Consider the following 23,885-nt stretch of genomic DNA (forward strand, 5'->3'; position numbering starts at 1 on the left):
GATGGCGTCCGTTGAGGGCAAAAAGTGTCCAGCATTCCACACTCAGCTTTTTGACCGTTATGAGTGCACCATCCGGGGACTAGCAGTGCACTTTGTGTTGTTAGAATTTTCAGTGTGAACGCCCTCACACAGTCAAATTAGGTATTGTAAGTGAAAAAAGTACGCCATTTGAGACACAGTGTTACAAATAAACACACAGATACACACATTCCTATTACACATAGACAATTACGTCTGTTCATATCCATGGATCATTTTGTGTCAAATCAGACAAAATCCAGGAAAATGGAAATCCAGGATAACACTGACACCAATTTTCCTTAAAGTCTGTCTACACAATGTTTAAGTTCCATATGTAACCTGTAAAATAATGTTGTTCAATTCTATTGTTTTCATAGTCTTTTTGCCCCTGATTGTTTACACTCTCTAAAAGGCCTTATCTTGGAGGCCATGTTTGGACATTCACATCTTAAAAAGTATTAGGCTATTCCTAGCCTGACCAAACTTTGTACAATGGAAGACAAACATGTTCTCAGTAAGATTCAACCATTAAAAGTTTGTACCATAGTCTCATTGGTTTTATAGAAGTCCCTAGTTTCAGAAAAAAAACATGCAAAATAAGTGACATTGAGGGTTTCAAAATGAATGTCATATAATCATTTGTTAATGTTTAAAATTATTATTTTTGTAATATGAGAAGTGAAATACAGCCATTCCATTCAACTAAAGTATCAATCAGCGTTAATGCCTTGTAAAAGGAGCAAAATGTAATGCTATGTTTCACCTGAGGGGGAGCTGTTTATTTTAAAATGTTTATTTTGGTGTTCCTAAAACACCTGTAACTACATGCATGGATTCTGTGTGAATGGGACTAGGTGCAATATTGGTACTTTACACGCTAAATGTTCATATACTTTATGAGCTATTTCCACATAGATTTTCATGGTCCTACTAGCTACCCCACATACCATTTCAGCTGCATGAAAATGACACAAAAACAGGCCTTGTTTTATCCTTATGGTCATTTGTTGTGGAGACTTCAAATTGTGTGAAAACATTAAAGGGAAACTTGGCAGGATTTCCCCCTCTGCTGGAGAAATTGTGCATTATGCTATTTCAAACTATGGGAAAAGGTAACGGGAAAGCACATGGATTTGTTTACAAGCTAGCGAACGGTAAGCATAAGTTTGGCAGAACTATGTGGATGTTACAAGGTAAGAAACACGATTTAAAACGAGTTTCTTGTTTCTCACTTCTCTTTCCGGGACGGTAGTCTCCATGTTCCAAGGTTGGTTTTCCGCCTGGGGACGCTAGGCGCAGCGGGGAAAGTCACCATTTTCACCGGAACAGGTCATTTAACCATCCAAATGATTTCTAAATGGGTTTATTACGTTGAAATAGTTGCCAAGTATAGTGACTGATGCCAATTATTATTATTTTTTTATTATTATACGGCTCTTCACAATGCAAGTAGAATGCTCCATTGACTTGAATGGGATTTCCGAAAGCGGAAATTTTCTAGCGGTCATTATTTCTTGGGAAAGGACCTCTGAAAACAAGAATGACCGCTGTCAATGGCAACGGAGTTTGTGCTTGGAACTTCATTCAAAAGTGAAAGCAGACGGTTGATCAGCTGTGTTCTAAAGAATGTTTGATTCAAGTTCAGCGTGTGTTGCGAACTATTTGTTTCTTAGCAAAAGCCATGATGAAACGGTAACAAATAGGCTATAGCCTAGGCTATGTAGGCTAAAGAGTCATATCGTGGGGAGTTTATTGTGTCGTTTTGGTAAGTAGCCGTGTAATACGCGTATTACCGGACCCCGACGCGCAGCGGAGGGGTCTTGTTCCGCCCTGAAGGGACCTATCTCCCGACAATGACCGGCGTTCTATACATTATCCCTTACCCTCAATATCTACTACAGACTTTAAATTGCTTACACATGCCTCTTATGAGTTGGTCTTCTACCAAAATTTGGGAAGGCTGGGAAAATATTTGTCAATATAGTAATAGTAATAATAATAATAATAATAATAATAATAATACATTTATTTAAAGCACCTTTCATGACACAAGTCACTTCACAAACAAAAAGGTTGTTAAAATAGTCATAGTCATTTCATTTCATAAAATGAAAATAAAAGTAAGAGTAAAAGTCAGTCACTCTATCCCAGGGTGCTGAGGATGCAGTAGGCCTGCTGAGGAGGATCTCAGTGAGCGGGAAGGGGTGTAAACTTGGTCAGAGAGATAATAATAATAATGCCTGACTTTAGAATATGGAACCAATTCTAATAAGTACATTCTGCAGAGGTATTACTGATGATAATGTGCTTGCTACCAAGGAACCAGTTTCCACTTTAGAATGGGAGCCAATCTCCCAGTTATTAAGTGCTATTTCACACAGCAACCTGGGCAGTGAAATGCAGCAATGAGGTTGAGCCATACACTTGCTTATTCTACAACTGTTCTACTATTTGGGATTTATTCAGACAGTATACAAGTAGGTTATGCATATTCTATTTTGGTACTTACTACTAATTAGTATGTAGAGATCAAGGCTTACAAGGTAATTATTAAGATTATATCAATACTAAAGGCCTAATTCGTCATGAACAAGAAATTTGTGAATATGCACCTAACAAATGGTTAATGTTGCCTAACACATGCCTTACAAGTCACTAATACAGGTATTAATTAGGTATGTATTGGTGGCTAACATGTGAACCTTAAAATAAAGTGTTACCATATTCTATAGTATGTCCCAAAATACTATAGTATTCCTATAGGATTCCTATAGGATTACTATAATATTTTGTCCCAAAATACTACAAGATTCCTATAGTTGTAGACATCGTTTGAACTAAATCTGATACGGTGCAGCAACAACCTTATCTGATTTGACACGGAATGACCCCCATACAAACAGGTCTTGTCATCCTGCAAGAGGCAGGTATACAGGTATTCTTGAATTTCCCCTGGGGATCAATAAAGTATCTATCTATCTATCTACACTGTACCAAATATGTATGTGCTGCACACACACAAACACACAACACACACACACACAAACAAAATTACCTTTTTGCTCAAAGAGGTGTTGATAAAAAGGACATCATCCAGAGTCAGTATCAGTTTAGTAGGTCCACCATCACCTCCACCGAAGAGGGGACCAATACCACCAAGTTTGTCCCTGCAGAAAACACACACACACACACTACTTCTTAAAATATTTTTAAAGTACCAGTATATTTGTGGATAATTTTTGCCATTATATATTTTTTCACATCTGACCATGTTTATTTATGGACCTGTGTTTAAAACTTCTATGTGCTTGTGTGCATATGAGTGTACCTATTGCGGATGGCAAAAGCAATCCCTCCACCAACCAACACACACAAAAAAAGAAACAGGAAAAAGATGGTCATTCCACTTAAACCTGCAGAGACAAAGAAAGAGAGAGAAAAAGTCATTTACAAATTGTGTTGGGCATACTGCACAATCCTCCACCTTGGACATAGAAGGCAGGCTTGCTAGCAAAGGTTGAAACTAAGGTGTGCTGCTAGGTCTCAGGGAGTAAAGTGTATTTACTGCACAACACTCTACTACATACATATTGACAAAATTAATAACAAATCATGACTTTATTGACATCTGGTGCTAAAAGAGATGGTACACACCTCCGTTGCAGGCCATGTAAGGACTGAACCAACAGTAAGACTCTCTGGAGGGGGAGCTCCCAGCAAAGTGGATGGATTGGCCCATGTACTTCAGGCCACCAAAGCGAGCATTCGTGTGTGCTGCCTCCAGCATGTGTGTACGTCGAAGACGGCCACCCATCCCATTTGTGTCCAGCACCACGTAGCGGACCTGCATTCCGGCACCTTCCTGTCCACCGTACACCTGTTGGTTGAAGCCCTCGAACTCGAAGTCACCCTTGCTGTTGGCCAGCGCCTCGCCTGTGACCCAGCGTCCGCTGGTATCTGAGCGTGTCTGCTCCACTGCCATGGCGATATAGTACAGGGAGTTGTAAATACTACCAAAGAGAGGAGATACCTGTGGATGCATGCACATTTAAGTGAATGTTTAGAAAACTCCAGATAATACATTTGCAATGACCACATGCACAGATGGATGTCAGAGTGAATATTTGTCTCCACTGGCATGCAATGAATGAGTATATTTTGTCTTGTGTACACTGTAAGAAGTGTAACACTCAATATGTGTGTGTTTGCGATAGAGTGTGGAAGTACCTCTAAACAGACACTTTCCTGTGTGAGTGTGTGCTCATGTCCATCACCTGCTCTGGTGCTGTAGAAGTGCGGATCTCATATTTGGCCTGTGCATCACGGAAGGCCTCGTAGAAGTTTCGATCATCCGACTCCTGTGTGATAGTGAGCACGCCGTCATAAGCCCGCCTCAGCGTGCTGTCATTGGTCAGAGCCGGGTACTCCACGTCCTGATAGGGCAGTGAGTAGAGCAGTGTGTCGTAGGGAATGAACACATAGCCACGATCCACCATGCTCATCTGCATTGCTGTGGTGAGGAGCCGTTTCTGCTCCTCTCCACCAATCAGAGCCGAGTGCATGCACATGATCACCACTGAGAAGAGGAGAGGAGCGGATGAGTGTGATGGAAGAAGAGACGGATAATGAAAGAAAAAAATGGAAGAATAGTGTCCCTAGGTATTGTTGAGGGACTATGAGACTATTTGCCTATTTATAACTATGGACTATGTTAAGTCATGAGGGAGGGACAAGAGTTAGTGTGATTGTCACAGGAAATAGGAAGGAAAGAGTGAAGTAAACGAGGAAAATGGGAGTGATAAGAGAGAAAGAACAGGATGATAAACTGGAGGATGAGAAAGAGTGTCAAAGGGTAAGAAAGGGTAACATGGAGTGTTTAAGGAAGGAATAATTGACATTGGCAAAGGATAGAGAGATAGCGAGGCCAAACACCTGAAAGATGCAGAGAACACCATGAGAGAGGGGGCATGGTACCAAGTACATGGTTTAGAGACAAACCTGAATAAGTGTACGCAGAGGGTCAGAGGCAGTGGTAAACCTCCTAATAGAAGAACCCTATGGTTTAATTTCCCTAGCAAAACAAAGCCACAGGGCTGTTCAAGTTAACTTAAAGGTGAATTCCGATGATTTTAAACATAGATCTCCGTTTCTCAAGGTCACAGAGTACTAATGTCTGGCTGCTTTAGCTGTTGGCTACAGCAACTTGAGCTAGGTAAAACCGATTGTTTTCATTTTTTTTGTACAGACAGTACTCGTGACTTTGAGAAATGGAGATCCATATGAAAAATCCAGGTACGTCACTAAACAACATGACAGCATGGGGCAATTGCTTTATCGCGAGTTTAAAGGGGCATTTACAGTTACCCTTCCAGGGATTAGGTCTTTCAGAGACCATCAGACTAGTCCAGGAAGTGACGTCAAACGCGTAAAAATGTGTCATGCCGGAAGTGAGATTCCGAAGTGCTTCGAGAGGCTGGTCCTGGCCCATCTCATAATTCGCCTACCGTCAGAACAGGAGCACAGAGGATGCCAACTCTATGGCACTTCACTCTGCCCTGTTCCACCTTGACAATAGCAACACCTATGTGAGAATGCTGTTCATTCACTTTAGTTCAGCATTCAATACCATCATTCCCTCCAAACTGATCACCAAACTCAGTGAACTGGGCATCAATACCTGTAACTGGATTCTGGACTTCCTAACCAACAGACCTCAGTCTGTAAGGTTAGATAATCACACCTCCTCAACCATCTCTCTGACCACAGGGATGTGTGCTGAGCCCTCTCCTCTACTCCCTCTTCACCTACGACTGTACACCTGTACATGGCTCTAACACCACTGTCAAGTTTGCAGACAACACTATGGTGATTGGTCTTATCAGCAACAACGATGAAATGCCCTACAGGAAGGAGATCCAGCACCTTACATCGAGGTGCACTGACAACAACCTGGTTCTCAACATCAAAAAGACCAAAGAACTCATTGTGGACTTCAGGAAGTCTAAAGCTGGCACACACACCCTCATTCTCACCAACGGAACTGAGGTGGAGTGTGACACCAGCTTCAAGTTCCTGGTTGTCCACATCTCTGAGGACCTCTCTTGGACCCTCAACATCTTTACCCTGATCAAGAAGGCTCACCAGCGTTTTTTCTTTCTGAGGAGACTAAAGAAGGTCCACCTGTCTCCCCAGATCCTGGTGAACTTTTACCGCTGCACCTTCGAGAGCATCCTCACCAGCTGTGCCACAGTTTGGTGTGGCAACTGCTCTGCACATGACCGAAAAGCACTTCAGAGGGTGGTGAAAACTGCCCAAGGCATCACCAGTTCCTCACTCCTCTCCATCGAAGCCATCTAGCCATGATCCAGGGCAAGCGATGCTTGCGTAAGGCGCACAGCATCATCAAAGACTGTTCTCATTCCAACCACAGACTGTTCACCCCACTCCCCCTACTGAACGCTAACTCTGCATCCCAGTGACAACCAATCAACTAAGCCCCCAACCCCCTGCCCAGCCTGATGCCTCCTTGCCTGTGCCTGTTGAGGTGTCCATGACTTGGCAATCTCAGACATCCCCAGCCCCTGAATAGCGATTCTGTTTGTCTTTTTAACCGCAAACCGCATTCAACACCTGCTTTTACAAGGCGGGAATATTTAGGCACAGAATAGACGTGCGCTTTCACTGGCAGGTTTTGTACATACCGCGGAATACATAATTAGGCGCTCTTAACGCTTCCCCTCCCATCTTTTTACGCTAAACTCCCACTTTCCCATTGACCCTCCTATGAATGCATATGTCTGACACGGAAATACGCAATTTGCCATTTTCAGCTCTCAGGCAGTCTGCGCTTTTACCCTGTTTGTACATACCTTGCTATGTTTTTACGCGCACGTTGTGAAACAATACAACTGAAGTGGGCACAAAAGCGTGAGTACATCTGGCCCTGAATCTATATTATTCTTACTACTATTATATTGTTACTGCTACTACATTGCACATATCTGTACATGTTGTTCATACATTGTTCATAGCAGATAGCCATATTTATTCTGCTCTTATAAAGTAACTGCTAATACACTGCACATATTTATAATGTACATTACTCTAAACCACCTTCTGTAAACCAACTGCATACTACTGTCTGCACTGCACTATATTTCTTGTCCTGCCTATGCACCACCTGTGTATACTTTGTATATCACATTGCACTTTTCTGCTTTTTTGCACTTCTGGTTAGACGCAAACTGCATTTTGTTGGCTTTGTGAATCTAATCTAATCTAATATCACATCGATTAGCCTAAGTGTTTTCTTTAGGCTACTATGTGTGACATTGGTTAACACTACAGCAACAAATCAACAAGTTTTTAGTACCACTGTTGCAGAAATCACATACAAGAAGGTACCCTTTTGATTTTTTTGTACATGGGAAATGTGTCATTTTTCGGCCATAATTTCTAACTCTTTCCGAGCCTGAGAATGCGAAGATGTCGTCATGGCCTCGCCCCCGATATCACGGTATCAACCATGTTTGCAGGATACCCGCCAAAATGCATTCATTGTTTGTGTTGTTAGCAGAAGAAGTTGTTGTGATTCTGCACTACTTTAAGATGCCTGGAAGACATCTTACAGTGTGAAAAACTGCTTCCAGTGAACCATGAATTGTGTTATTTTTGTTTCCCCACATGGAAAAATATGAGGCTACAGTCAATGTCTGCAAACTTTGACAGGTGTGACGGCACAACACTAAAGCTGCATAAGCAAAGGGGGAAAGATTTTAGGACCCTCAACGCTAGCCTATATAATATTATACATAAGCCTAACATTTGAAGTAGGCTAAAACATTTCTATGCTGATTGCTGGCGGAGGGAGACTTGTTAACTGATAATGTGATGAACTCATTACGCTCAACCCTTGATTCAGTAGCGCCACTCAAAAAGAGAATAAGAAAACAAGTAAGGCGTGCTCCATGGTAACACACCAGGACAAAAACCCTCAAACAAACAGCGCGTAAACTTGAACAAAAATGGCGTAGCCTACCACTAAATTGGAAGTTTTTCGCCAAGCATAGAAAGATAGCCTTATCACCTACAGTACAAAAAAGCACTCAACGAGGCTAAGTCAACCTACTATTCCTGATCTGAAAGAAAAAAAAATAATACAAAATTTCTCTTTACCACAATTTCCCGCCTGACGAAGAGCCACACCGAAGTAACCGAATCTATCCCTATTTGCCTAAACAGTAATGACTTCATAAACTTTTTCAATAAGGGATCAGATTCCAAAAATAAAAGTGAAAATGCATGGATTCCAGTTTCTTCCAGTTTTCTTCTTGGCCTTCTTGTAATTCCAAGAATCTCAAAAACTACAGTAGGTGGCAGAGCTTTCAGCTATCACGCACCCCTCCTCTGGAATAATCTCCCTTCCTCAATTTGACTAGCAGACACCCTCCCTATTTTTAAGTCTAGACTTAAAACATACCTCTTTACTGCCTCCCATAGTTATGTATGGTGCAGTGTGGAACTTCACCCACCTCAGGGATTTTTGGAATGGACCACCCTGCTGAGTCCTCGTGTGACTGGTACCCCAGTCACGCGTGCGATGGTGGTCACTGACCATACCTGCGCTGGTGTCGACTACCCCTCACCATGCCTTAGTTATGCTGCTATAGCATAGTGCTGTCATGGACTTTTCATGTGCCATGCCGTACAACCCCCCCCTCTCCTCTTCTCTCTCAACTCTCCCTCTCTTGCCTATTCTCACTATGATTTACTGTAACAATATATAGTACCACTGATTACTTATTGACATTAACCATTTTGATTTTCAGTAATACTAACCCACTCTACATTTCTCTTTCTTCCACCTTACTGTACCTCACTTGTGAGGTATATCATCACCAATCATCAACCATCCGTGTGCCTGGCCCTCCTCTCACCCATCCCACCTGAAGTCCCATCCTCGACTGCCCTATTACTGTCCCCCTATCTGGATTCCTGGCCCGTACAGCCCCATCACCTGCCTATGACAACTCTGCCCGGATTCCTGGCCTGTCCGCCGACCCACCACTTGCCCCCTGACAACTCCCTTTCCCTGGACAATTCCAACGATTTTCCCTGGACAATTCCAACTATTTGCACTTTCTCTCACTAAATCATGACTAATGCATTATCATACCGGATACGTAATCATCCCACCTCTTGTAACTTTCATCTCAGGTGCTTTAAACACCATGTCCTATTCTCCACACCTGACATATGCATTTGTCATGTATACAGACCTTACTGTCCGTATTGACCCTAGGCAGATGGGTCAGGCCCTTGAGTCGTGGATCTGCTTGAGGTTTCTTCCTATATGTATCTCCAATTCTAGGGAGTTTTTCCTCGCCCCTGTTACCCATGGGCCTTCTTTCTTTCTTTTTTTCTTTCTTTTCTTTTCTTCCTCTTTTAAGGTAAACGAAAACACCCATAATCCTCTGCGTTGACATGCATCTGAGCAGCGCCCCTACTGAAACAGAAGCGTGCAGTTAAAAGCGGAAGCACTCAGATGGATCGCGGTGATGTGCACGTTCACACTAGCTAGTCTGTTACAAAGTAGAGTCCGAAAATGCTAGGGAGGCCTCCACCCTCATCTTCGTAGAACCCGACTCACAAGTAAGCATTCTATCAAGGAAGCATGCTCGACTTTGGGAAATATCCTATAGGAGAGTAACCTTCTTCTTCTGTGATTTTCTTTAGCAGTTTGCAAACGGAGTGCATTACCACCATCTGCTGGACTGAGGTGTGATGGCAACTGTACCCAGAGCAATCATGTTCAACTTCTATCTCAGCTGTGTGTTGAAGTCCAAAACTTCCGTTTTAAGTAGTACGGTTCTAAAGCGCAGCTCAGCTAGCGCAATTCTAACTGACAGAGCAATATGCCCCATAACTCTAATGACAGCAGGAGAATACAAAAAAGACTAAAGCAATGATAATGATACAAAAATGTATCCCGCATCACTTACCTTTGACCGCGTCCGTCTCTCGAATGGCATTCAGGGCTCTCTGCGGTCCCTCATCGTCTGCCTCCATGGTGGCCACCACGCTGACAGGCAGGCCAAGTGCACGCAGGGCAGAGGCCAGCTCCTGCCCAGTGGCCTCCCATAGGTCCGTCTGGGCACTGACCACGCCCACGTGGGCCCAACGGAAGAAGCGGAAGACCTGGAAAAGCACGTGTGCTGAGAGTGGTAGCGGGCGGCCAAAAGTGGTATAGGCGCCGCGCGGCCTCATGGGCCCATTGTATGAATTGTCATCAACAGGCTCATGCGTGCCAGGGTCCAGGCAGCCGGGTGAGAGCAAGCCAGCATGCCAGTTCTTAGTCAGCAGCGCGGCCGCTGAGCACACGATTGGGTTGAACGGGCCATAGTAGGCATGGCCATAGCCTTTGAGCTCAGCAAATCGGGCGAGGGCGCGCGACGACCGGCAGTCCTCACTTACCAGTGTGTAGTCGTACCAGTAGCCACTGTTGATCCGGGGGTCCTTGTTGATGCGCACCATGGCTAGCCGAGCGGCCAGGTCGGGCAGGGCCTTGGCAAACATTGGATCGCACGTCCAGGGACCCACCAGCGCTACTTTGAAGGTCGTGCCCCACGCCTCTGCCGGCAACAACACCGCTGTGGCCACCCACAGCCACACCCATAGCCAGCTGAACATCGTCCGCAGGATGGGTAGCTGGTGTGTGTGTGAGTGGGTGTCTGCCGTGTGAGATTGTGTGTGTAAGAGTGAGATGTGTCTTTTTGTCCGCTTTGAGCTGGCCTCCATGGCAGGACACTGGAGGAGGGAGGGTGCACAGATATGAAGCTACAGCAGATTGGCTCCAAATGATAGCACTATGGTCAGCCTTAAGAAAGGGGCTGAGAGGAGAGTGAAAATAAATGTGAATTTTGTTACATTTAGTTTTTCAACATTAGTTGCAACATTATTATCCATCATTCAAGAAAAACAGATTGATAAATAGATAGAGAGGGAGAGAAAGAAAGAAAAAAAGCATATTGATGTTTCCATTATATTGTCCTCCAAGCATTCTCTATTTTGTAAACTTTTGTTTCTGAGGGGTACTCCATCAACCTTGAATGCTGCTAATGAAGGCAGCGCTTAACAAAAATAGCCTGGCTTAATTTAGCGTAGACTTTCACTTGGGGCTGAAACTGTTCCATTAACTTAAGTTAGCAGCATCTTGGCCTCGTTTATTCAAGCGAGGTTTAGGTCAGCTTTATCTCTGCTCGTGCACGAGGTAGAAAAGTAGACCAAAACAGTAGAAAAGAGGATATATGTTGATGTACATGGACAATGAAGGCAATACTAGAGGATTTATGTTCGATTTACAAGTGCATCTACGGGATTTTCATTGAAAGTCATCAAATTGAACATTGACAGAAAAAAATTAGATAGTTGCCTAGGACTACATAAATTGGAAAATAATGAATGCATAGATTTAAAGAACAATGATCATGATTTGAAATCAATTGCGAGTTTGATTGTCTTCACTCTTGAACAAAACGAGTGAATGAATAGTATAAACTCAAAAAACAACTCTGGCATAGGCTATTCAAAATTATAGTCATAGCCTACGTTCTTAGATTAAAAAGGGTTCACTCCAAATGATTGTCTAGGTGTAGTCATAAAAGAAATTGGTATCAACGTAATATAGCCTATTGTCTCCCATAAGTCTCATAGTTCTTCCAAAGTGTAAATATAATTATATAATATACTATAATTAGTGAAATATAATTATCTGAAATGCAATGGCGGGGAAGGGGAGAGGAGGGGTTGTATGGCGTGACACATAAGAAGTCCATGATAGCATTATGCTATAGCAGCATAACTAAGGCATAGTGAAGGGTAGTCAACACCAGCACAGGTATGGTCAGTGCCAGTCACACAAGGACACAGCAGGGTGGTCCATTCCAAAAAACCCTGAGGTGGTTGAAGTTCCACACTGCACCATACCTAACTATGGGAGTCACTAAAGAGGCATGTTTTAAGTCTAGACTTAAAAATAGGGAGGATGTCTGCTAATCGAATAGAGGGAGGGAGATTCCAGAAGAGGGGTGTGCGGTAGCAGAAAGCTCTGCCTCCTACTGTAGTTTTTGAGATTCTTGGGATTACAAGAAGTCCAGTATTCTGTGAATGTAGCGGTCTAGGTGGGTTGTATGGGACTAGGAGATCTTTAATATATTCGGGTGCCCGGCCATGTATGGCTTTGTATGTTAGAAGTAATATTTTGAAGCCAATGCGACTATTAACAGGTAGCCAGTGAAAAGATGCTTGGATGGAGAAATATGTTCATTTTTTTTGGTCCTAGTGAGTGTGTGAGCAGCTGCATTTTGTATAAGCTGTAAGCGCTTTAGACAGGTATTATTGCAGCCAGTGTATGGAGCATTGCAATAGTCTATCCTTGAGGTGACAAAAGCATGGATTAATTTCTCGGCATCTGGTAAGGATGAGGACTTCCTTATCTTTAACAGCTTAATTCTCAAAAAGAATTTCAAGTTTTTGCCTGAAATTGCACTGTGTTTTTTAAATAGGAAACTCATTTACATGAAAAATGTTGCATTTTTTGGATTCCAAGAGTCTTTGAAATGGTGCTACATACCATCAAATTTAGTTGGACCTCTATAGAATTAAAATGCTGAGAACCTCTAGTTTTTTAACACTTGTGGATGAGGTCGTTGGATCTGAGTTCAAAAATATCCCTCATCTTTTAAAAAACCTTGTTCTTCTTTACTTCTGTTTTATCTCATCTATGTCTTTATATCTCTTATACATGTGTCAAGTTTGGCTAATGGGGTTCATTCATCAGGTTTTAAAGAGAGGTATAGTTGTGTATCATCTGCATAAGAATGGAAATTAATGCCATGTTTCCTAATTTCAGAGCCTAGAGGAAGCATATAAAGAGAAAATAACAGGGGCCCCAGTACTGAGCCTTGAGGCACTCCATATTTTACCATAGTCTGAGTAGATGGTTTATTATGGACCTGTACAAATTGTCAACGGTTAGGAAGGTATGATCTAAACCAAGTGAGTGCTGAGTCTTTGATGCCTATCACATTTTCAAGCCTATGAAGTAGTATGTCATGGTCTATGGCGTCAAGGCCAGCGCTTAGGAGGACCAGTATTGATACATATCCATTATCAGCAGCAATGAGGAGGTCATTAAAAATGTTAACTAAGGCTGATTCAGTACTGTGGTGAGCTCTGAAGCCAGACTGATATAATTCCTGGATTTTGTTCATATACAAGAAGGCACCAATTTGTTTGGACACTATTTTTTGTAGTATTTTTTAAACGAAAGGGAGGTTAGATATAGGCCTATAGTTGGCCAGGATGTTAGGGTGAAGGCTAGATTTTTTTTGAGGGATGGCTTAATAACAGATCTTAAACGACTGCGGTACATGTCCTGATCGCATTAAATTATTTAGAATCTGGAGGAAAGCATTCTCCAGGAAGGGGAGAGCAGTCTTAAGAAGGTGAATAGGAATAGGGTCTAGTAGACTACAGTAGTTGTAGATTTTGATGAGGAAATTGTGGAGGTGAGGTCTAATATGTCAATAGGTGTAAATTAATTAAATGTTGTTCGAGGTCTCATCTGTGATTCTATAATGTTTTCGCTATCATTCAGCAATGGAGTATGGGTATTTGGTGAAACTGATTGGTTATTGATCTTACTCTAATTGTTTAAATTTTGTCATTGAAAAAGTTCATGAAATAATTACTGTTTAGGCTTATAGGGATAGATTGGGTTACTTCATTATGGCAATTCGTCAGGAGGGAGATCGTGTTAAAGAGAAATTTTTTATTATTTTTATTTTCTTCAATCAGCGAGGAATAGTAGGCTGACTTGAGCCTCGTTGAGTGTTTTTTTGTAAGTGATAGGGCTATCTCTCCATGCTTGGTGAAAGACTTCCATTTTAGTGGTGCACCATTTTTGTTCTAGTTTACGCGCTTTTTGTTTGAAGGTTTTGGGTCTGTGTGGTATACCATGGAGCATGTCTTACATGTTTTCTTATTTTCTTTTTGAGCGGCGCTACAGAGTCTAGGGTTGAGCAAAATGAGTTCATCACATTATCGGTTAACAGATCGGCCTCGGCTGGGTTGAGGAAAGGGCCTTCTGATACCTCCTGAGTCAGGAATGTGGCAAGCGTAAGTGGAATTTTTTCTAAAAAGTCTGCATTATTTTTTTCAGATAGGCCGTAACTGTAGTATTCCGCTGAATTAGGTATTGTATAGTGTAGTGTCATTTTAAAAGTAATTAGATGGTAGTCAGTTAAGGTGGGGTGTTGTGGTAATATTGTTAACTGCTCAATGCTTATGCCGTAAGACAAGACTAGCTCAATAGTATGGTTATCTCGGTATGTGGCTAAATTAACATTTTGGCAAAAACCAACATGGTCAATTAGGGATTGAAATGAAATTGTGAGGCAATCGTTCACATTATCCAAATGAATAATAAAATCACCCAATATAAGTATTTTTTCTGTTTGGACAGCTAAAGTGGAAAGAAAGTAAATCAGAAAATTCCTCTAGGAATTCAGTGTAGGGGCTGGGGGGTCTATACAATGTGACCACGGTTACAGGCTGATTATAGCCTAGAAATCTAGACGCACCCTAGCGGCAGCAAATGTAAGGGTAGTCTAGCAACTCTCCGTTGGCTTGCGAGCTGGAAAAATGAAACTTCAATCAGGCCAATCACACTGTGTATAGAGTTGGTGACGGTTCCGTGTGAATTCCCTGCTACTTGAAAACAATGAAGATGGATGCTGCTGCTGGCAACAGTGGTCTTTGAATCGCATGGGTTACTCATTTTAATTTTTGTAAAGTTTATCCTAGCCAACTAGCTCCGCGTGCATGGGACTCATGGAAATTTGAAAGACAACCGTTTATCCCACCCCTTGGATTGAGCAGTGCCAATGGTTCCCATTCCCAAGTTCCCATTAGTTTTCCAGTCTGGATGTACTAGATTGAGGACTAGAACTTCAAAAGATTTAAACTTATGTGTGAGCTTGGAAGATGTGAGAAGACTAGAGTGATAAATTGTAGCTACTCCACCTCCCCTGCCAGTGTGGCGTGGTACATGGTAGTTAAAATGGGAGGTGTAGATTCATTTAATGGAAGATATTCATCTGGTTTAAGCCAGGTTTCATTGAGGCATGTTACATCTATATGATTGTCAGTAATAATTTCATTAACCAAGGGGGGCTTATTTGACAGTGATTGGATAGTAATCGGATGTAAAGCAAGCTTAAGTTGCATTTTTGGACAGGTTTGCTTAACCGAAGATGTTTTTATCATAATAAAATTGCTATGATTAATTCCCCTAATGGGCTGAGCACGAGTAGACAATTTTGGTACAGTCACCCTCTCTATTATTTGGCCCTGTATGCCTGGGTGACTGTGGGACGGCAGAGATCTGTGTAAGACATATCTCTGCTTCCTGGATCTCTGGTTCGTCAGGAACTAGCCTCGGTTAATTGATGGTCTATGTTTAGGGTTGGGTCAGATTACTTTGAAATGTAATCCATTACTGACTACAAATTACATGGTAATTTTTGTAATCAGGAACGTAATCAGTTGGATTACCAAAAACATGTAACGTAATCTGATTACTTTAGGATTACTTTTAGATTACTTCAATAAATATGCCCATTAAGTAAGACACCACCACAGAATTGAAGAAAGAATTATCATTCTATTTTTCTCCACTCTTCTCCAAACATGCACAACTCAGCTTAACCTTTTAAAGGGCACACCTGGACAAAGAATTTAGCTTTCGCTGGATTTTTTTGACCCAGGGAAATGGCCTGAGATTGGCATAAAAAAGGGAAGCATTAAACCCAAATAACACCATGTCCATTTCAATTGTGGGGGTGAGGAAATTATTATTTTCAACCAGGGGGACCTGGTGACTTTCTCAAAGTAAACAGTAACACTAAAACATCAGGCTACATTAAGATTAGGAGGAAAAGATCAGGCAGTGTGCCGAGAGACCTGCCCCAATAGTATGTAAGTTAATAAGTAAGTATATCTTTTGATCCCGTGTGGGACATTTGGTCTCTGCATTTATCCCAATCAGTGAATTAGTGAAGTCGAATCGGCAAGCCCAAAGGCCGAAGCCCTAACCATCAATATTTGCCAGGGGTATGAATCATTTTGTTCTTAACTATATCTTAAAAAAGTATAAAAAGTGAACGTCTTTTAAAAGATAGCTAGTCTATCATAACAAGGTTGAATTGTTTGCATGATAAAATGTAATCAGGTAATCCCCAACAATGTAACTGTAATCTGATTACACTTGTTTTTTGTAATCTGGGCTGATTATAGTTACTTGATTTTTGTTATCTGATTACATAATCTAGATTACATGTAATCCGTTACTACCCAACCCTGTCTATGTTCTTTTAAAGGAGAACAGTACCCTCCAGTGTAAAATAGATACCATCCCTTTCAACAGTCCAGGCTTCCACAAGAAGGAGCCAAAATTATCTATGAAGCCCACATTGTTATCGGCACACCACTCTGACAGCAAGCGGTTGAGGTCTGAAATTCTGCTGAGCATTTCATCACCTCTTCTAATGGGTATGGGTCCAGAGAAAGTTCCAGAGTCAGACATCTGTTGCGCGAACCTGCACACAGAGATGAAGTTTTGTTTGGTGACCTCCGACTTAAATTGGTGACTTGATTAACAGCTTGATTAAGCTTGAAAGTTAACCTGCTACGGACCAGGTTAGTTCTGTGGCATACATTCCCATAGTTACCAAGCTGGGATTCACGTAAACCACACTAATGGAACAGAACTGTCACTAAAATTAGTGAGACTTATCGAAATAAGCAAGGTTTGGCCTTTAGCGAGGCTGATGAAATACCCCTCTGCTTTGGCAATGCAAAAAATATGTGTCATGTTAATAAAGCTCACTTGAATTGAATTGAGAGAGAGAGGTGAAAGTAAATGTTCTCTAAAGAATGAAGAACAGAGCAACCGATAATGAAGATAGTGAAGACATTTTAAATAATGAGGAAATGTCATTAAATTCCACACAAACGAAAGCACAACAAAACAGCTGGAAAAAAACAGATAACAACACGAGGGCCAATAAAAGCACAATGAGATATTATACAGCAGTTATTTTTAAGACATGGGACCAACTGTGGGGCCCTCAGTTTTAACAATTAACATTGTATTGACATTGAAATGTTATGAATATCATTAAAGAAATGCCAGTAACAAAATTATCCTTATAATCAGTATTTGTAATTTTATAATCAAATTTGTGATACCTAGTGTCTTCTCTAACAACTAACACAGTGTTTTTGTTTTTATTCTGGTGTCTGTTGGCAGCTAACATCAACAGAAAACACAAAATGATTGCTACACTTTTTGATAAAGTTGACTGATACACTTTTTTGCCTAATTTCGGAAATCTCTCAGATGTCCACTTCATCAGATTGTTATCTATAACTTAAAAATCAAATATTTAAAAGATATGTTCACCACTATTTTTGTTACAATGCAGTAACTAATTCAAGGTATACCCAAGTCACCACCGTAAGACATGCATCAGCTCCGAAAATGTCAACTCCATCAGACTAACATTTTGTTCATTTATTATTGTTATTTCATATTTTGTCAATGAACTGTAAGTCATGAGCACATTTAAGTCTCCAAACAAAAGTATGGGTTTAAAAATGACTGGGAACACACACACACACACACACACACACACACACACACACACACAGGGAGCAACGCACAGCTAGTGAGGCCATCACTACTAACAGATGTAGAGCAGTTAATAAGCTCCAACACAGATCCTTAACCATCAATAAGCTCATTAAGAAAGAGAGCAAGGGATGGAGGACTGGAGAGAAGGAGAGACAGAGCAAGAGAGAGGGAAAGGTATAGTTGAGCTGGATATATTGGAGGCCCCCTTGTCCGCCTGTTTTCTGAAGCTGTATTTTTCTCTTTTTCCTTTCAATGCCTTGCCTTAACTGCTCTCTCACTCATCCCCAGCTCTATACCCATTCTATCTCCTCTCCTCCTCGCAGGGGTCCAGAAAGAGAAACTCTGCTTGTATCCTAATCTCCTCAAAGACCATCTGCACTGTAGATTATCCATGATGAGGGAGATGATAACAGAAGGAGAGACAGAAGGAGACACACAGGGACGGACAGAGAGAGAGAGAGAGAGAGAAATTAAGAGATGAAAAGACAGAGCAATGTGTGAAATTGAAAATATGCAAATACTGTAATTGGAAAATAAGAAATAACTTGGGGATAGTAAATATGTATATGTGTTGCTGAGTAGTATTTAGTAGACACTTTTATCCAAAGTGATTTGCAACAGTCTGTTTATATGACACTTCAACAGAACACTCAAATACCACATTCCACATGCTTTAGGGCCTTGGTGAGTACGGTCTCTCTACATGCAACCTGTCCACAAGTACAGACAGGGATGGATGGAAAAAGGTGCAACGGATACATATGTCAATGTGTTAATGCTCCTTATTACACGGCTCTTCAGAGTGCTGCAGAAAGTTCCATTTACATGAAGGGCCTTCCCAACGTTCGGAGGTGACCACTGTCAATGGCTAGCCTGGGTATTCCCATGCTGCCTTGCGCGCGATTTGATTCACGCTGCTAAGGCAGCCTGGAGACCATGGAGCAAATTTTCGCCTGAGATAGGGGACCAATCACAGAACAAGGGGGAAAGCAAGACAATGATGAGCTATGCACAGACGCATTTGATAGACATCCGTGGCACCCAATAAACGGATCTGGGCATTTTTTTCAAATACGAGAAAATTAACGTTTGGTTCCCAGACCACGTCTCATTGAGAAGTGGTGGCGCTAGCCAGGCTACTCAATGGCAATGGGTTTTGTGCTTTTGATTCACGTCTTTCATATCATTCCGCAAGAAGTCTGTTTGCTTATTGCAATGGAATTTCATTGAAAGGTCAGCTAGTAAGACGTTGCCACGTAACACCTGAAACTGTCAAATTCTGTATGTGAACTATTTATTTGATTCGTTTTGACAAGTAGCCGTATAATAAACGGGATAATGTACTGTCCACTGGTAATTATCGGAAATCATGGAATTTACGGAATAGCTGTGCTATAGCATGTGCTTATAGGTGAAAGAGAGAGAGTGTGTGTGTGTGTGTTGAGAGGACATAGGCCTATGGATCACAGCAGGCATTAATTTGACAAATTAAAGGAGGAAGGCAACATGATGGCTGATTTGTTTGCGTTGCACTCTGTGCATGCAAAAATGCGTTATATAAATAAAAGTAACTTGACTAAACTAAAGATGGTGGCCCTGAGTCAGCCAAATTCTTTCACACACACACACTCCTGGCAAGGCCATGTCCTTATGCAAAAACGTTACCCCACCTGACTACACTACACTCACACTATTTCAACACATCTTTTAGAACTTCACAGAGCTCATGAATTAAGTTTGTAAACTCTATACAGATGGAGGTTAGGGAATATGGTGAGCATGAACATGCACACACAAACACACAACCTAATGAATAGTAACATTTCGAGTACTACAGATCTAAACCTACCTGATGTAGAGTATGTGTGCTTCACGGATACTGAATGCATAATCTTGCACTTTACTCTACCTGTTGCACTACAGGAACTCTGCAGAGAAGATAGCAGAGCTATCCAGCATACACCTGAATTTCCCTTTGGGGATCAATATAGTATCTATCTATCTATCTACATTCTCCTCTGACACATAAACACATGAAAATGTAATAGCTAACCAACAATGCCTACCATGACAAACAACATATAGCACAACACCATCCAATATGACACTGTACATTCCCTCATATCACTGGACAGGGTTGGTCTGCTCTGCTGCAATAGCTCATCAGCAGTTATGAAGCTACCCTACCTTAGACTTGTGATTCAGCTCCTTCTTCCCCACAATACTCTTATCAGATAGCCTTGTTCAAACAAATACATTCGTCTCTGTGTAGTGGAGTATGCTGTGAACAGTTCAGCAAAAGGCTTTGCAGAGACCTAGGAGGCAAGTTTAATGCAGTGGTGCATATGCAATACTCCAACTTTTGGAAGTCTTCAAACACATCTACAAAGAATAAGCCTCACAGGCAAGCAAAGCTAAAACGCAAAGACTACCTTCAATAAAATGCTGTTAAGTGCACCTGTTGTAAGTGTGTGTGTGTGTGTGTGAGAGAGAGAGAGAGAGAGGAGAAAGAGGGGGCAATAAAGATATTACATTAAAGTTACATTAAATGAAGAATTTAAAGGGTTTTCTCACCTGCCAGCTATAGGTCAACTCTCAGCAGCATGCCATCGCCTCCAATTGCTGAATATGCGGTGATTGACAGCAGACCTTTCAGAATGTTAGAACAGACCTTATGCCATGAGATGAAACATTCCAGAAAAATCTCACAGGAAAATAGAAAAATGAAGAAGCAATAATTATTGGCAGACCTTCTCCCCTCGTAATCCAGATCTGATAATCTCCTTTGGGAGTCTCTCTTTTTCTATTCCCAGGTGGAGTGGTAATCCAGAATGCAGGTTCAAAAGAAGAAGTTAAAAAAATAAATTTAAAAAAAGTCATAGTTCACCACAAATAAATCCAAGTGGGCCTACATTCTTTTTTTTTCTGCTACCATTAATGGAGTGACTGAGGGAAGTGGAATGTGGGGATATGTGAGGGTCGGGGCAGCACTAAAACTAACTTGAATAGCTTTAGTGCAAAGATCAGGATCAAGGTTTTAAGCTTCTCACCTCAGTGGAATTACAGAGGCAGAGGATAGGATAAGAGATTGAGAGAGGTAGAGGGAAGGTGCAAAGGGAGAGGGAGAAAGAGAGACAGAGTGTATGTGTGTGTGTGTGTGAGAGAAAGAGAGAGAGAAAGAGCACATGGAGAGACGGGCTATAATAAGTCTCCTGGCTGTAATCCATGGCCAGTATAACCTCCCGGTCATACGGCTTTGGTGTTTTTTATACATCTACTCAAATACTAAATGTCCTCACATCAACTTTCCATTTCAATGATCCTTCTTAGCAGCTGATGCTCTTCTGTGTTCTATTAAGTATCCCTTGACCCGTCATACATTAGTGGAGTCTTCACTTGGATATTTATTTAGAGAGGGATTCAGAGTAGGTCATCTTTTAACCCTTGTAAGGTGTTCATATTTTTGTTACACAGCTAAATGTTTCCGGGTCTGGTGGACCCACCACATTATTAGGCTTTTAAATCAATACAGTCATAACAATTTCTGTAAAAATACTTAACAGATGTTTACTTGCTCAATGCCCAGTGATATAGACATCATTTATGGTTTATATTTGCCATTTACCCGTGAGAAATTATCATTTTCATTTTTTTGTGAGAAAATTAGGAAATTCCATTTTAAAAAATGTAAAAAAAAATTTTGATCATTATTGGTGCTTATTTCTTAGAACTTCATCAGAACAGGTGAAAGTGCTTGAAATGTAACAATTTTGTAACTGTGTGGGAATAGCAGGTGCAGAAAGACAACATTTCCACACACAGACACCTACACTAAAGGCTGAGCTACACCAGGCGCGTAACTGAAGCGTTCCGTTCGCGTTGCGTCTGCTGCAACAATTAGCTTCCATTATAAATCAATGGAAGTAGCTATACCAGACGTGACAGTGGGGCGTACGTTTGAAAAAAATAGACCATTCATCTAAAATGGATTTTACGTGTCACGAACGGAACGCTTCACACATACATACAGACGCACACACACAGACACATACACAGCAGGACCAGTTAGGAGGACACAGTTAAGGTACAGTTGTGTGCAGAATAATAGCAGTGTGATTTAAAAAATTGAACAAAGCTGAAAATCCTTAGTCGACCAACTGGCACCTGTGAACAGGTATTCCAGCCCATGACTATTGAACTACATTCCACAATTCCTCTGCATTTCTGGGTTTTGCATGTGTATGTGGGTCGTTGGACAAACTGTCTGCGGCCCCCATGCACTGAATTTAAGCCACAGCACACTGTGAAGACAGTAAAGCATGGTGGTGCACAATTCATGTTATGGGGATGTTTCTCATACTGTGGTGTTGGACCTGTTTATCGCACACCAGAGATCATAAATCAGTTTCAATACATCAAAATACTGTATTTGAAGAGGTCATGTTGTCTTATGCTGAAGAGGAAATGCCTTTGAAATGGGTGTTTAAACAAGACAATGACCCAAAACACACCAGTAAGCGAGCAAAGTCTTGGTTCCAGACTAACGATTGACGATCCCCAGACCTTAATCCTATAGAAAACTTGTGGGGTGACATCAAAAATGCCGTTTCTGAAAACCCAGAAATGCAGAGGAATTGTGGAATCTAGTTCAATCGTCCTGGGCTAAAGTAAACACATGTTTTAGTTTATACAGTAAATGTTTTGAGTTTTAAAGAAAAATGCAAACACTGCTATGTTTTGAACAGCCTAACATTCCCTTTTCTTCACTTTCTATAAAAGTATAACACAAACTTGATCAATTTTGGTCATGTTTTGATTTGAAATTGAACGTGCAGTGTTCCCAATGCATTGATATTATGGAATTAACTGGAATTAACAGCTATTCTAAGGATTTTAAGCTTTAAAAAAACAAAAAAACACCCTGCTATTATTCTGCACACAACTGTACATAACTTAGCACCTACAATTATTACACTCGGGTCCAGTAGACCCAAAATACCTCCTATGCAATAGTTGTACAGCGGGGAAAATAAGTATTGAACACGTCAAACATTTTTTCAGTAAATATACTTCCAGTGAGGCTATTCACATGAAATTTTCACCGGACATTAGTATTAACTTAGGTATTCCACACATGTATAAAAATCCAAACATTAATGTCTAAAAGTAGAGTTATGAGTAAAAAAGTGGAATGGCACAGGGAAAAAGTATTGAACACGCTAAGAAAAAGCAGTACACAAAGGCAAGGAATGGCAAGGAACAAACTGGAATTTATAAGTAATTAGAGAAATTACCCCTCCTATCTGTGCAAATTGATATAAGCTGGGTTAGTACATACTGGTGGGCTATAAAAAGGTTTTTTGTTACCAAGGTGTCACACAAGAAACATTTCATGATGCGTAAAAGCAAAGAGCTCTTCCAAGACATTTGCAACCTTATTGTTGCAAAACATATCAATGGAACTGGTTACAGATGCACTTCAAAACTTCAGAATCATCCAGCAAGCATTATTGGAGCCATTATCTGCAAGTGGAAGGAACATCACTGCATCATCAACTGGCCATGCACAGGATCTCCTAGCAAGATTTCTGACCAGGAAGTCATAAGGATAGTCAGAAGAGTAGCCCAAGAGCCAAGGGCCACCCGGAGAAAGCTCCAGAAACACTTGGCGGCAGCAGGTAAAATTGTTACAGAGAAAATCATAGGTAATGCATTCCACCGCCATGGCCTCTATGCACGCTCATCCCGCATGACTCTATTGCTGAAGAAAAACATGTCAAAGCTTGTTGAAAGTTTGCTACACAACATTTGGACAACCCTATGAAATGCTGAGAGAATGTATTCTGGTCAGGCAAGAGCAAATATTGATCTTTTTGGATGTCATACTACACACCATATTTGGAGGAGAAATGGCACTGTGCAACACCCTAAAAATATCCTATCAACAGTGGGGTTTGGAGGTGGTGGAATCATGGTGTGGGCTGTTTTCCATCTCATGGTACAAACAGACTTCATACAGTTGAAGGAATGATGCATGGAGTCATTTTGTTCCCGGAGAATCTTTACATCCACCAGGATGATGAGGATGAGACATGGCTAGACCTTCAGC

General features: G+C 41.3%; 1 protein-coding gene across 4 annotated transcripts in view; it reads right to left on the reverse strand.

Moving 5' to 3' along the window:
* LOC125289833 (retinal guanylyl cyclase 2-like) overlaps window positions 1-10,835 on the reverse strand; it is a 28,234-nt gene extending 17,399 nt beyond the window's left edge. For 3 of the 4 annotated variants that reach the window (XM_048236892.1, XM_048236891.1, XM_048236895.1), the window contains exons 1-5: window positions 10,023-10,835; window positions 4,296-4,597; window positions 3,676-4,051; window positions 3,350-3,434; window positions 3,077-3,212 (exon numbers count right to left, since the gene is read on the reverse strand). In XM_048236892.1, the coding sequence (XP_048092849.1) occupies window positions 3,077-3,212; window positions 3,350-3,434; window positions 3,676-4,051; window positions 4,296-4,597; window positions 10,023-10,818 (1,695 nt within the window). In that variant the 5' untranslated portion in view covers window positions 10,819-10,835. The remainder of the gene's footprint in view (window positions 1-3,076; window positions 3,213-3,349; window positions 3,435-3,675; window positions 4,052-4,295; window positions 4,598-10,022) is intronic. The other variant, XM_048236894.1, reaches the window with a different exon arrangement.
* Between the last annotated feature and the right edge of the window lie 13,050 nt (window positions 10,836-23,885).

Source organism: Alosa alosa, chromosome 24, assembly GCF_017589495.1.
Source record: "Alosa alosa isolate M-15738 ecotype Scorff River chromosome 24, AALO_Geno_1.1, whole genome shotgun sequence".
NCBI classification, from domain to species: Eukaryota; Metazoa; Chordata; class Actinopteri; order Clupeiformes; family Clupeidae; genus Alosa; species Alosa alosa.